This window comes from Macrobrachium nipponense, chromosome 24, assembly GCF_015104395.2.
Source record: "Macrobrachium nipponense isolate FS-2020 chromosome 24, ASM1510439v2, whole genome shotgun sequence".
NCBI classification, from domain to species: domain Eukaryota; kingdom Metazoa; phylum Arthropoda; class Malacostraca; order Decapoda; family Palaemonidae; genus Macrobrachium; species Macrobrachium nipponense.
In genome coordinates, this window is record NC_061091.1 from 21,879,505 (window position 1) to 21,894,504 (window position 15,000).

General features: G+C 37.1%; 2 protein-coding genes across 2 annotated transcripts in view; both read left to right on the forward strand.

Moving 5' to 3' along the window:
* The window catches only part of LOC135205514 (glutathione S-transferase Mu 4-like), a 1,039,821-nt gene that overhangs the window by 143,310 nt on the left and 881,511 nt on the right, over positions 1 to 15,000 (forward strand). The window lies entirely within an intron of this gene.
* Positions 9,584 to 15,000, forward strand: part of LOC135202493 (uncharacterized) — a 16,137-nt gene continuing 10,720 nt past the window's right edge. Inside the window, exon 1 of the mRNA XM_064231911.1 lies at positions 9,584 to 9,736. Coding sequence (XP_064087981.1) covers positions 9,584 to 9,736 — 153 coding nt within the window. The remainder of the gene's footprint in view (positions 9,737 to 15,000) is intronic.

A 15,000-nucleotide genomic window follows, 5' to 3' on the forward strand; every position in this document is an offset into this window, starting at 1 on the left:
CAACATTAAGATGTTTCAGTTTATCCTCCAAATTTTCCAAAATTGAAGAATTATTTATCTTGCTTTCAGCTCCTAATTCATAGCCGTCATCGTCTTCTGTAGATAAAGTTGTCTGTATTATTGACACAGTTTCAGTTATAGTGTCTGAGAAGTAAGGTTTCAAAAGGTTCACATGTATCTTCCTCTGTCATTTTCTTCTTTCTGGTGTTTCAATCACATAAGTTCTATCACTTAACTTCTCAATTATCCTGTAGGGACCTTGAAATTTATTTGTAAGGGGAAATCTCTTGACTGGCAGAAACACTAACACTTGTTGACCAACACTAAAACTTCTTAGCTTAGTCTTTCTGTCATAGTTCCTTTTCATTTTCTCTTGACTCATTTTCAGATTTTCTAAAGAGAATTTTCTAATCTCTTCCAACCTTTTCCTTAAGTTCTTTACATACTCTCCTTGGATTTCCTCTTTATTTTCTACCCAATTTTCTGCAAGAATCTTCAAAGGTCCTCTCACTTCTCTTCCAAAAATCATCTCATTGGGTGAACATCCCATGCTTTCTTGATAAGCATTCCTAACTTCAAATAACATTAAGGGTAAACCAACATCCCATTCTCTTCCTGACTCAGAACAATACTTTGTCAGCATACTTTTCAATGTCTGGTGGAACCTTTCCAAGGCACCTTGAGTTTCTGGATGATAAGCGGTTGATAACTGTTGTTCCACCCCTAATAAGTTCATCACATCCTGGAATAACTTGGAAGTAAAGTTCGTTCCTCTATCGCTTTGTACAATTTCTGGTATACCAAACTTTGAGAAAAACTCCACTAGTTTCTCAGCAACTATCTTGGCAGATATGTTTCTAACAGGGATCGCTTCAGGATATCTGGTAACAGGACACATTAATGTCAACAGATATTCATTTCCTTTCTTCGTCTTCGGAAGCGGTCCAACCATATCTATAATCACCTTGTTAAAGGGTTCTCCTCTAACTTCTATAGGTTGTAAGGGGGCTTTCTGAATGGTTTCATTAGGTTTTCCAGCTATCTGGCAGGTATGACACTCTCGACAGAACCTGCTAACATCTTTATGAAGTCCAGGCCAGAAAAAATATCTCATGATCTCCACAGTCTTCCTGACTCCCATATGTCCAGATTCATGAGCCACTGCTACCACTTGCTTTCTCAATGGCCATGGAATCAAAATCTGATGATATTCGCCCCATTCAGCATTTCCGGGTATATCTGAAGGTTTATACTTCCTCATCAGCAAACCTTCCTTCAGATAATAACAGGTAGGAGTTTGTTGCATCTCTTCCTGATCAACAACTCTGAAGGAAGAACAAATCAGCTAACGATGCATCCCTCTTCTGCAAGTCCATTAGCTTCTCTCTTGTTACCTGTCCAACTTCAATAGTTGAACTATCAATATCTGCTACCTCAGCTACTGCAGTTTCACTACTATCTTCAGGAACACCTTGACTACTCTGAGTCTCTTCAGGAACAACAGATTCTTCATTTTCTTGGGAAATCTCTTCTCGGTCAGCTCCACGGGAGGCATCACTCCCCTGGAACAATTGTTCTAAGTTTAAAGATCCTTCACTTGATCCATCTTGGGCGTGCAAATCCTCAGTTTCTTCACCAACAGTCGTAATTCTCCTCATACTTCTGGTAGTTACACAACTAGGGAACAGGTGGGGGTTATTCTTCTCCAACTCTACCGTAGGACTAATCCTCAATGGTTTGTCTGTCACTACAGGACAAGGAACAAATGGAACACCACCAACTTCATTTCCCAACAGAACATGTACACCTTCCACAGCCAGTGAGTCCTTTACAGCAAAATCAACATTCCCTGTCACCAATTCACAGGACAGGTGTAAGCGGCATATAGGAGTTACTTCCTCTCCTCCTATACCCTTCAAAATAACTGCATCTCCAGTGAGATTCTTCTCCAACATTGGGTGAGCACCACGTAACACCACACTATGGTTGCTCCCTGTATCACGTAAAATCTTGACTGGTACCTGCACACACACTTCCTGAGTTGCCAGTGTACCCTCATAGATATATGGCTTAAAAGCCTCCAAACTGCTCAGCCACTCACTGCTTGAAGTTACATTTCCACTGGTTGCTAAACACTCAGCTTGTTTAGTTTCAGTCCTCCCTGTAGTCGGATTCCTCCCCACATTGTTCTTAACAGTCTGTTTGACCTGGTCACCTCTTACTATTTGACCAACAGGCTTGGACTGCTGATAATTCCAATAACACTCCTGACTGAAGTGTCCTGCTCTTCCACACTTGAAGCAGACAACATTAGGCTTTTGCAACTGTCTTGCAAAAGTTAGATGAGGATTTCACATTAGTTTGCTGAGGAGTATTATTACTTGTAGGTTTCCCACTTATAGGATTGTTCCTGAAACCTGGATGAGACTTAAAACCTGGGCGTGGTTGATTCTGGTACTTGACATTATAATTACGCCTGCTACTAATTATATTGTAGGTCCTCACTCAGTGTGTAGCAGCTTGTCAAGTTTTCTAAACTCTACTCTCTCAAATGAGGCTTTTATATGCTCAGGAATACCTTTAAAATATTGCTCTAAAACAACTAACTCTTCTAACTCTTCAAAAGTTGTAACTTTATGCTGCCTCCAACCATCTTTTAAAACACCTTCTCACTTTATAAGCATAATCCAAGAAAGTTACTTTTTCATCCTTTCTTAAGTTTCTGAATCTTTCATTGTAGTACTCTGGGGTCAACTGGTATACTTGTAGCACATTATGTTTGAGCACCTTATAGTCTTTACACTGATCAGCTGTTAAGGCTAGATAGGCACTTCTCCCTTTACCAATCAAGACACTTGTAGCAAAACTGACCATTTATCTTCTGGCCATCCCATACCTGAAGCCACTTTCTCAAAGTGATCAAAGAACTCATCTGGAGCCTCTTCAGTAAACTTAGGGATTAACTTCTGCACTCTTACTACATCAAATGCAGGGTCTTGATTACCATGGTTAGGGTTAGACGGTGTTGCAGGTAATGTGGATCTAGGTCTTATCAATTCCATCTCCCTTTCATGTCTTGCAATTTCTCTTTCCTCTTTTATCCTTTGCCTTTCATCTTCTGCAGCTTTTTCTTCTTCTCTTTCTCTTCTTTCTTGTTTTTCCCTGTCTATTCTGTCTTTTTTTTCCATCAGCTTGTATTTCTCTCTCTTTCTTTCAGCCTGTATTTTCAGTTTAATCAAACTTTCTTCTGCTTCTATGCGTCTGAGTTCTAACTCTGCATCACTTTTCTCTTTCTTTTCTACTTGCTTATTTATAAGATCAGCCTGTGCTACATTCAACAACTCTTGAGCTAGTTCTAACTCATCATCATCAGTTATTCTACCAGAGTCTATCAATGCTTGCATGGCAATGCATTTGATTTGTGCTTTTATCATGCTACTAAACACATGACAACCACATGCTACTGCTAGAGCACTCCACTGTGCCTTAGTCAGAGTAGTTTCAGACAACACTTTGATGGAAGGGGCTGCTAAAAATTCCTGAGTATCGAATGGAGCCATTTTTCTCAAATACAATTCTTACAATAAAATGCAAAACAAATATATGGTCACTCTTCTAACAAAATATATTCCTAACACCACCAGTATAAGCTAGAGTGATAATGTGATTTGTTTTCCTCCCTGGTTTCTGGGGATCATTGATACTTGGTACATAAAGTGCCAAATATCCCGGGTCTGGGCACCATCAATACTTGTGACGAAGTGGCGCAGAGTATCTGGTTCTGGATACCATTAATACTTGGTGCATGAAATAGTCAAAGATCTGTGTCTGGACACCATTAATATTTGTTAACCCAAATTGCCAAGTATCTGGTTACTACACTTACCATTTGTACTTTCTAATACAAGAGACCCGTTTATTCCTGGGTCTGGGACACCCTTTGTACTTAGGGCACAGGCACAATGGAACAAGAGAGCCTTATTCATAGCCTTATGTGAGCGCAGTCAAAGAGGCATTGTATTAGCCATTCCTATAGAGATGACGTAATATGTTTTCACCTTCGACTATAGACTAATAGCATATACGCTTATGGGTGAGAGAAGATTCATTCTTTCGCTTTGAGACAGAGCGGCGTGCGTTATAGTCTCTCTCTCTCTCTCTCGCTCGCTCGCGAGGTTGTTTCAGTAACTTAATGTAACGAGCTGGTCACTCATTTTTATATAATTCTTAGTAATATATGTGTTGTTTGTGGAATCTGAACATAGTTTTGTATCTATTGGTTTTTGTGAAGGCGCCAAGAAAATAGTGAAAAAGTGTAAAATTGTAACAGGCCTTTTGATTGACGCTGCAGCTGTGTATAAGGTATTTTTACAAATGTTGTGAAGTGCACTTCGTTTTATTATTTCTAAACATTTATCTTTTGCTTTGTTCTTTTCAAATATTCCTTTTTTTTTATATGCTTAATGATTGTACTGTCAATGCTTTCATATTATGCATTATGTTTTTCTGCATTGTCTTTATTTTGTTTAATTAGTTTGAATAATATTCTATTGTGTAAGTTTCGAATCTTAACACTTGTGAATTAACTTGCATTTAATTAAATTTAATTTCAAATTTAATTATTGCTTTATGATTTAACTCTTGAGCTAGTTCTATCAATGCTTGCATGGCAATGCATTTGATTTGTGCTTTTATCATGCTACTAAACACATGACAACCACATGCTACTGCTAGAGCACTCCACTGTGCCTTAGTCAGAGTAGTTTCAGACAACACTTGGATGGAAGGGGCTGCTAAAAATTCCTGAGTATCGAATGGAGCCATTTTTCTCAAATACAATTCTTACAATAAAATGCAAAAACAAATATATGGTCACTCTTCTAACAAAATATATTCCTAACACCACCAGTATAAGCTAGAGTGATAATGTGATTTGTTTTCCTCCCTGGTTTCTGGGGATCATTGATACTTGGTACATAAAGTGCCAAATATCCCGGGTCTGGGCACCATCAATACTTGTGACGAAGTGGCGCAGAGTATCTGGTTCTGGATACCATTAATACTTGGTGCATGAAATAGTCAAAGATCTGTGTCTGGACACCATTAATATTTGTTAACCCAAATTGCCAAGTATCTGGTTACTACACTTACCATTTGTACTTTCTAATACAAGAGACCCATTTATTCCTGGGTCTGGGACACCCTTTGTACTTAGGGCACAGTTCATTCAAGTACTTGGTTGTTACTTACCTCACTACAGACAGACATCTGACCCTTCATCACAAATACTGAACGACTGAACTCTAAAGGTAAGAGTGATCCCTTTTTTCTAACTGAACAGTCAAGAAAACAATCAGTCTAAGTTCATTAAAATATGTGAGGTAATCTTAATTAAAGGGCATCACTCGTGCAAATTCAAATTTAAGTATTTCCCTGATTCTGTTTTATTTGTGGGAAACTTCACAATTATCACTCTATATTTCTACCTAGACAAACAAAATATGATGTTGGTGGTTCAATGAAATTCTCATATAAATCTTAAATACAAAAATTTATTTCTAAATTCAAAATTTATAAGTGAAATTCACAATCTCAGGGAAATTGTTATTACTTGAAAACAAAAGTTTAATTAATTCTTGAATTAATTATTAAGAAAAATTCAATCAAAGTTGATCAAGAAAATTAATTAAATTAAATCATAAAGCAATAATTAAATTTGAAATTAAATTTAATTTAATGCAAGTTAATTCACAAGTGTTAAGATTCGAAACTTACACAATAGAATATTATTCAAACTAATTAAACAAAATAAAGACAATGCAGAAAAACATAATGCATAATATGAAAGCATTGACAGTACAATCATTAAGCATATAAAAAAAAGGAATATGTGAAAAGAACAAAGCAAAAGATAAATGTTTAGAAATAATAAAACGAAGTGCACTTCACAACATTTGTAAAAATACCTTATTCACAGCTGCAGCGTCAATCAAAAGGCCTGTTACAATTTTACACTTTTTCACTATTTTCTTGGCGCCTTCACAAAAACCAATAGATACAAAACTATGTTCAGATTCCACAAACAACACATATATTACTAAGAATTATATAAAAATGAGTGACCAGCTCGTTACGTTAAGTTACTGAAACAACCTCGCGAGCGAGCGAGAGAGAGAGAGAGAGAGACTATAACGCATGCCACTCTGTCTCAAAGCGAAAGAATGAATCTTCTCTCACCCATAAGCGTATATGCTATTAGTCTATAGTCGAAGGTGAAAACATATTACGTCATCTCTATAGGAATGGCTAATACAATGCCTCTTTGACTGCGCTCACATAAGGCTATGAATAAGGCTCTCTTGTTCCATTCACAGGCTCGACCGCGATAAGAAAAAATATGCTTACCTAATCTATTTACAAGGGACTGGATAACATTGCGGCTTGGGGGGTCTTACGCTTGTTTTGCGCCGATAAAGAAATCACCTAGCTAAGACATTCTCAAAGTGGGAATACGACTCCCTTCCAAAAGGCTTATGAGCTTTCACTCTCTGTGTCTTACGTACTTAAAAATGAAAAATGGATCACTTAAGGCATGTTATCTTTAAATTTGGGAAATCTGAACACAGAAATAAACATTTCATACCATGATACCCAAGTTCTGATGTGAATTAATCATATTACTACAATTATAATTGCATTCCAAACTTACATTATAAGAATATATACATATATATATATATATATATATATATATATATATTATTATATATATATATATATATATAATATATATATATATATATACATATATATATATATATATATAGTGTATATATATATATATATATATATATATATATATATATATATATATATATATATAGTATATATATATATATTAATATAATATATATATTATATATATATATATACTGTTACAGTGTTGTTAAAAAATTAAGGAAATTATTCCAAAAGGCATTAACTTATGAAGAACTGAGAGAATGGCACGGAAATGGGAAAAGAACGGATAATGATTTTTCAAGAAAGGATCTTGTTACTCCAAAACGACCAGGTTTTTAGCCGTCAGGCATCTGGTTTCCATCTCCCCCCCCAAAAAAAAACACTGTCCGTACCAGAGATCAGTGACCGACGAGGAGATTAATGGCCGATGAGCGATATTTCCCAGGCATCTTCGAGAAATTGGAACTCAACACGTCACACCTCATTTACGCCTACGCAAGCCCTCTTCGCAAGATTAATTGAGCCAGGGATAATTCCCATTGCCCATCTGGCATATGTTAGAGAAGGAATTCTAAGTTCCCTTGTTTAAGAATGGGGAAGTGTTAAACTCGAAAGCTCCACCCTTCCAAGGACAGGCCTAGAGTCTTGGCAAATCAAAGCCCGCGGTGCCAGTCATAAGACAGCCCAGAATTGTCTCAACGAATGACCTATGAGGTTACCAAAGGGATACAAACCCCAAAAAGCCAGGGCATGAACTAGAGCCGTTTCCTAATTTAGGGTCTACGAATCACTATAGAAGAATTGACAGGAAGGCGGTTTTGTATAAAGTCTGTAGCCACTAAGACACAAGAAGTTTTTCCAAATATGCCACACCTAGTCAAAATCCAAAAATCCAAAGGCGGTGCTAAGAAGATATCATCCTAATAAAAAGGCCAGACAGAGAGAGAAAAGGCAGAAGAGACAAGAGAAGAAAAAAGTCAGAGGGGAACTGAGGGGAGAACAGCAGTGTCGCGGTAGTAAAACCGAGAAGAAGAGAACAGAAGTGAGGGAAAGTCCAGAAGTGTGGTGTGTGAAATAGGCAGTGACCGTGACAATCAATACTCAGTAAATTTCCCTCGTGCCTACAAACTCGTAATTGCAACAAAGTGCCTTTCAAAAAAAATTAATCGTAACAGTTCAAGAGCCCAGAAGGTGGAAAATTTATAAGAACCCCTAGCAAAGAATAAACACATATAAGGACACATCAATTTAATTTCTCCCCCAATTATAACTTAAAGAAAATTCCAGAGTGAGAACATTCAGCAAGGTAAGAAAATTTAGAAAATTCTACTTTCCCCAAATTACAGCCTCCAAATCGGTGCACGTTACCTTAGGGCTGTGTAGAGTAACTATACCATCACAGTATAAATGATGGCAGCGGTGGGATACGAAGAGATAAAAATTGATACAGTGACAGTTGAATTCTACGCAGCGACGAGATGAAAAGAGACATGAATGACAGTTGAAAACAGCGGCCGCAAAACGGAATAAAAAAAGTTTGGTGTCGGCATAAGAGATTTCAATCCAAAACCTCCACTCGAAAATAGAAAGTTCTCCCCCAAAGACAGTTACCAGTGCTTCTCCCAAATACAAAGACAGTTACCGAGTCGTAACAATAAAACGTTCTACCAAGAAAAAAAACCACCCACACTTCGTGAAAAAAGAAACTCCACTCCAAGAACAAGAACAGTCGAAAGAAGTTCCACTAGAAGATGAAGAAGATGTCGAACGCGTAAAGAAATTCCGAAAACGCATCAGTCAACGCAATCCCGAGAGAGAGAGAGAAATCCGCTTCCCGCAGAGAGAGAGGTAACAACGCATCAAGCAACGCAGCTTGCAGACGTAGCCCGGGGTGCCGAAGACGACGAAAGATAAGTCCCAGATAAAGTCCCCACACTTACATAACATTAAACTTCATTAAAAGTAAATTATGCAATTAACAATTCAGTTAGACAATTTTAAGATACCCAGTTTGGTACTTTGAGATTAAAAGATTTTCACACTGAACTATTTTTGGCAATGAAACTTTCGTTATTTTTTCATTTTACTAATTCTAACTAATCGACTACTAAGACCTTTTCCCGAACATTTGTATTTACTAACCAATAACTTTAAATTTAATATGAATTTTGATTGTGTCATTTTATGTTGTTTATTTTGTTTTTGGTTGTTGTTTTGTGATTTCTTATACTTTGTTTTTTTGTTTTAATATTTGCTTTTTACTCTTTATTTGTTACGTAGAATGAATGTTTACCTGTTTTTATTTTGTTTTAACAAGGGTAACTCACGGGAAGTGTCTCGTTAGCGTACACTTTATGGTCAGTTCAGTATCGTTTTACCAGTACTGTTAAGAGGGTTTTGTGGTTGTTTAAGAATCGCCTACCGGTAACGTAAGACTTCGAGAATATTTCTTGGGAAAATTCTTTTATTTTGGTGATCGAATACTTAAGTAAAAGCAATTTATTGTTATTATCATCATTTTCCTTTTCGGGATATTACTGTCATAACTTTAATACTTTTAGTGATACTCAGTACTTTAGGAAATTTCCATTAACGAGTCGATGGTCAAAGGGAGAACGGCTCCTAATCAGAACATAAGAACGCCTGTGCTCACGAGAAGTCAAACAAGGAAATTACCATGGCGGAAGGTACAGAGACCGTGAATTCGAGCGCAGCAGTAATGGGAACACATAAGGGACGTGTAATTAATCACATAGCTAAATTTTGCGGAAGAAAGGATGGTCAGTTAGCTTGCAGCTTAGAGAACTGGATAGAGCAGGTGGAGACACGCCTAGACAGCATAATGGGGACAGATAGAGAAAAGCTTATTGAAGCCAAGAGTTATCTTGATTTGGAAACCGGAAGAGACTTAGAACGATACGTCCACTCCAAGACATACCGAGATCTTAAGAATTGGGAAGAATTGAAACAGTATTTTAGGAAGGTCTATTCCACAGTTGGTGAAAGGGATCCAGTTACTAGCCTGGCAAGGATAGTGCATCAATTTAAGTTAGACGAAAGATACTAACAAGAGTTTAGCTCTCAGTTGTATAACAATTTGAATGAATGGGGTAACTTCATGGAATCCACAGGTTGGATAGAAGTAGAAAGAGGCAAGCAAAAAATGCTAATGGGTCATGTTAAAAAAATATTTAGATTAGCAATAATGATTGGAAGCCTGCCAACGGAAGTTATTGGAAGGATGACTCGTAAGTGGGAGACATCCGATGATGTAGCCGAGATTGAAGAGGAGGAAACAAAAATCCTAGGTAGAAGACCTGAAGGGAATCCTATATACAGACCTTTAGTTGCTATAGGACAAAAGGAAAGGGGTCCAAATAGATCTAGGATACCATCTAGAAATCAGGATAAGATGCCAGGTAAATCTTCTCAAGGAGGATTTACGACTGTCACGTGTTATAACTGTCAGAAGAGAGGACATTATGCCAGTGACTGCCGAGGGATGGCCTTCTGTCTTTTCCATAAGAGAACAGGACATAGTGCTCGAGAATGCAGAAATAAATTTGTTTAAACTCCTAGAGGTAGATCACAGTCTAGAGGCAGAAGTAGAAACCATAGTCAATCGCCACCAGTTAGAGGCAATAGGGATTCTGTCCCAAATAGAAATGCCAATCAAACAGCAGGCATAGGGTACCAACCAGTTCAGCCAATGTCAGACAACACAATGGGAAATTTTCTGCTTACTGGTACAATGGATCTTCCTCTATAACAGAGAGAACGTCTGGAATGTCAAGGCTAAGCCAAGTTACACAGGTTAGCAAAGTTGATGTAGGGAATGAATATAATTATAGACCATTATTTCCTGCACATGTCGGTCTAGAGAAACCTATTGTTACATTCTTTGATACAGGTAGTCCTAAGAATATAATGTCAGAAAAGGTGTATCGGTTGTATTTTTCTCACTTAAGTTTGAACCCAGCGGTAGATTGTAGAATCACAGACGTCCAGGGTAATAATATCCATGTAATTGGACAATTAGATTTCCCATTTAGGCTAGGAAGAACTGCACTAAGAGAAAAGGAAAATGGACTACCTTGGTCATACACTAAGTGAAAAGGGCGTAGAAGTAAACGACGCAAAGATTAAGTCAATTAAGGAATATCCTACACCACAGTGCAAGAAGGACGTGAAGTCATTCTTAGGTTTAGCAGGTTTTTACAGAAGTTCATAGGGAACTTTGCAGTCATATCCGCTCCACTGACTGAACTTTTAAAGGAACACGTATCATTTACATGGACAAACGAGCAGCAAAAATCATTTGATGAATTGAAAGAAAGATTAACGCACCCCCCAGTACTTAGCTTCCCAGACTTTGGCAAAGAAATTGACCTGTGGATGTCCCACAGATGCACTAAAGGACATAGATGGCGTATTAATTTGGATGTGCCACGAATATGATCATTTGGTCAATTTTTTTGCCAAAGTCTGGGAAGTATAATGCCTTAGCTTATTACACTATGAAATTAAAGCCCTCAGAAGTGAACTACTCAGTAACAGACCTCGAGTCTCTAGCTATAATTGACGCTTTAAAGCATTTCAGATATATCATTTTTGGTTATAAGATAACCGTGTTCACAGATCATTCAGCCGCAGTAGAAATGCTAAAGAACCCTAATTTTTTGGGACGAAGAGCCCGTTGGTTCATGACAGCCCAAGATTATGATATAGAGGTGAAATATGTCCCTGGGAAGACGAATAAGGTAGCAGATGCATTGTCAAGATATGTGTCACAAGGTGATAGTATAAATATGATAAGTCAAGAAGAACAGAATGAAACAATGTGCAATGACATAAATGTACTCACCATGCATTATACAGAGGAGCTTTCCTGGCAAAATTTCATAAAAGAACAAGAAAGAAATGAAGATATAAGGGAATTGTTCAAATACGTTAGAAACGAAAGAAAACACAGCCAACAAGAATTAACCGAACTAGGTAGGAAGGTTGGATGTCCCACAGATGCACTAAAGGACATAGATGGCGTATTAATTTGGATGTGCCACGAATATGATCATTTGGTCAATTTCTAGGTGTGCTGCACAAAAGGTTAGTACCTAAGAGTCTCAGAGACAAGGTCATTGAGCTAATGCACGGCGATGACATGAGAGCTCACCCAGGAAGGGATGAGACAATTAGATTAATCCAAAGAACATTCCATTGGAAGGGAATTCACAAGGATGTTAGTAATTATGTGAAGAGCTGCAACACATGCAACAGCTACAAGGGAAGAACAGACAAGGAAGTACCTCTAGGGAAATATCCTATCCCACAGACTCCTTTCGAAAGAGTATCTATTGATCTTATTACTAATCTTCATACCACGAGTAAAGGGAACAAGAATATACTAGTGTGTATAGACGCGCTCACGAGATATACAGAGTTGGTACCACTAACTAGTAAAAGTGCCAAGGAATGTGCAACCGCTCTCTTTGATAAGATATTTTGCAGATATTCTGCCCCACAGCTCATTATCTCTGATAACGGGACCGAGTTCAACAACTCGTTAATTCAAGAAATTTGTAACGCCTTCAAGATAGAAAAGGTAGCGATGCAGCCGTATCACCCAGCTAGCAATGGCTTGGTAGAAAGGAATAACAGAAAGGTTTTAGACATATTGCGTCACACAGTAGGACAGGATCCTGACTGGGAAGTCAACTTACCTTTAGTCCAATTATCATTAAATGCAAGGCATCATACGAGTACTTGAGCAACTCCCATAAAAGTTTTGATGGGATATGAACCCAGATTACCTTATGCATGGCTGAATCAGCCAATACAGCCTAATTACTCTGAAGATGTCATGAAGATAAGAATTGGAAACTTTAAAGTAATCCACAAGCAATTGCACAAGAATCTAGAAGTCCAGCAGAATATGATAGAGAAGCATCAAGAAGGATTAAGGCCAGTAGATTACAAGAAAGGGGATGAAGTCTATATTAAGAAGGAAGTAAGAAGTGGTATTAATTATAAGTTAGCCACTAAATTCACAGGACCATACAAGGTCGTAGACGTACAAGAGACTAAGATAAGGGTTAAGAAAATTAATATCCAAATGCCTTCTACATATGCTGAATCAGTAGAAGAAGAATTTTGGATAAACAAGGACAAGGTTAAGAGAACCAAAGAAGTTGAAGAATCCGAAATGACAGAGAGGTCAGAAGAAATTCCAGAAGAAGGAACTAGATATAACCTAAGAAATAGAAGAGTCACTTTTCAGTGAAACGGAAGAACAAACCCATTAATTCATCCTATTATTCCCGTGTATTTATTTGATTTCTTTATTGCTAAGTTTACCTTCAACGGTCGACTTAGGAATAATCTTTTATTGTTGCAATTCTTACTTTAGTCTGTTTGTAGCAAAATTTTCGAGTTATGTACACTAACTTCAAATTTATTTTGACTTGAAGGGAAATATTTGGGAATGTAAGAAATGGTTCTAAGCGTAGTATAAGAACTTCAAGACGTATAATAAGTTTATCGTTCCATAAGAACATTCTTAGAAGTAAAAGAATAAATAAGAAGGGTTAAGATAGATGTTAAGAGATTTTAAGATAAGGGAATTCGTTTCAGAAATGACTAAGATTTTGAAGGGGTAATTAATACACTTACTTTGTTCAATCCTTAAGATGTTGATTGATGAAAACTCACTAACAAGATGTTAATTGATGAAGACTCATTAACAAGATAGTAGTTGTTGAAAACTTACTAATAAGATATTGATTGGTGAAAACTTACTAATTGTTGTCACAGTAGAAGAAACCTACAAGTATTAACCACTAACCGGTTCCTTTAACCAACTTGCCAATTTTGTTTTAGTATCAAGCAGTAAAGTTATAAGGTTTAATGTACAAGGTTACTCAGAAATTACAGTAAGAATGTCCAATGAAATTTTGCATAACCACAATACACAATCTCATTAGGAAGTCAAGGACACACTTGTTATTGCATACATATGCACAAGGATATTTTCTCCCAGGACTTGTCCCCAAGTAACAGGTCACAGCAAACAAGAAACCATCAAGTGTCATCAACGAAGAACGAAATTTATTTTTTCATAAAGAAAGGCGATATCCACTGAGATAGAATAGGACAGAGGACTGAACCAATCATATACTGTAAACTTGGATAGTTATCAATTTTTTGCTTCTACCATGCATTTATATAACATATGTGACTTAAGAGCTTATGTATGTTTAACTTTCAGTTTTCTTGTTTTTTGGTGATTTATTTATGTTTGCATTCAGTTTTCATGTTTCTTAATGTGATTTACTCATTTTATAATTCACTTGATGATTCTTTTAATATTACCAAATCAAGTATTTGTTTATGTTCAGTTTTTTATGTTTCTCTGAATGTTACTTGTTCAAGAATTTATTCATGTTTACATTCAATTTTGATTGTTGCCCTTAATGTTACTTAATCAAGGATTTGCTCATGTTTACTTTCACTTTTGATGTTTTTTAAGTTAAAGTTTCAATATGATTTCCAAGAACCATAAGTTAGGAGTCCTCTTGTAGGTATAATATTTGCTTCAGCTTAGTTAACGCTGTCGGAGACAGCTAGGTAGCGGGCCGAGACTGTTACAGTGTCGTTAAAGAATTAAGGAAATTATTCTAAAAGGCATTAACTTATAAAGAACTGAGAGAATGGCACGGAAATGGGAAAAGAACGGATAATGATTTTTCAAGAAAGGATTTTGTTATTCCAAAACGACCAGGTCTTTAGCTGTCAGACATCTGGTTTCCATCTCCCCACAAAAAAACCTCTGTCCATACCAGAGATTAGTGACCGACGAGGAGATTAATGGCCGACAAGCGATATTTCCCAGGCATCTTTGAGAAATTGGAACTCAACTCGTCACACCTCATTTACGCCTACACAAGCCCTCTTCGCAAGATTAATTGAGCCAGGGATAATTCCTATAGCCCATCTGGCATATGTTAGAGAAGGAATTCTAAGCTCCCTTGTTTAAGAATGGGGAAGTGTTAAACTCAAAAGCTCCACCCTTCCAAGGATAGGCCTAGAATCTTGGCCAATCAAAGCCAGCGGTGCCAGTCATAAGAAAGCCCAGAATTGTGTCTCAACGAATGACTTATGAGGTTACCAAAGGGATACACCCCCAAAAAGCCAGGGCATGAACAAGAGGCATTTCCTAATTTAGAGTCTACGAATCACTATAGAAGAATTGACAGGAAGGCG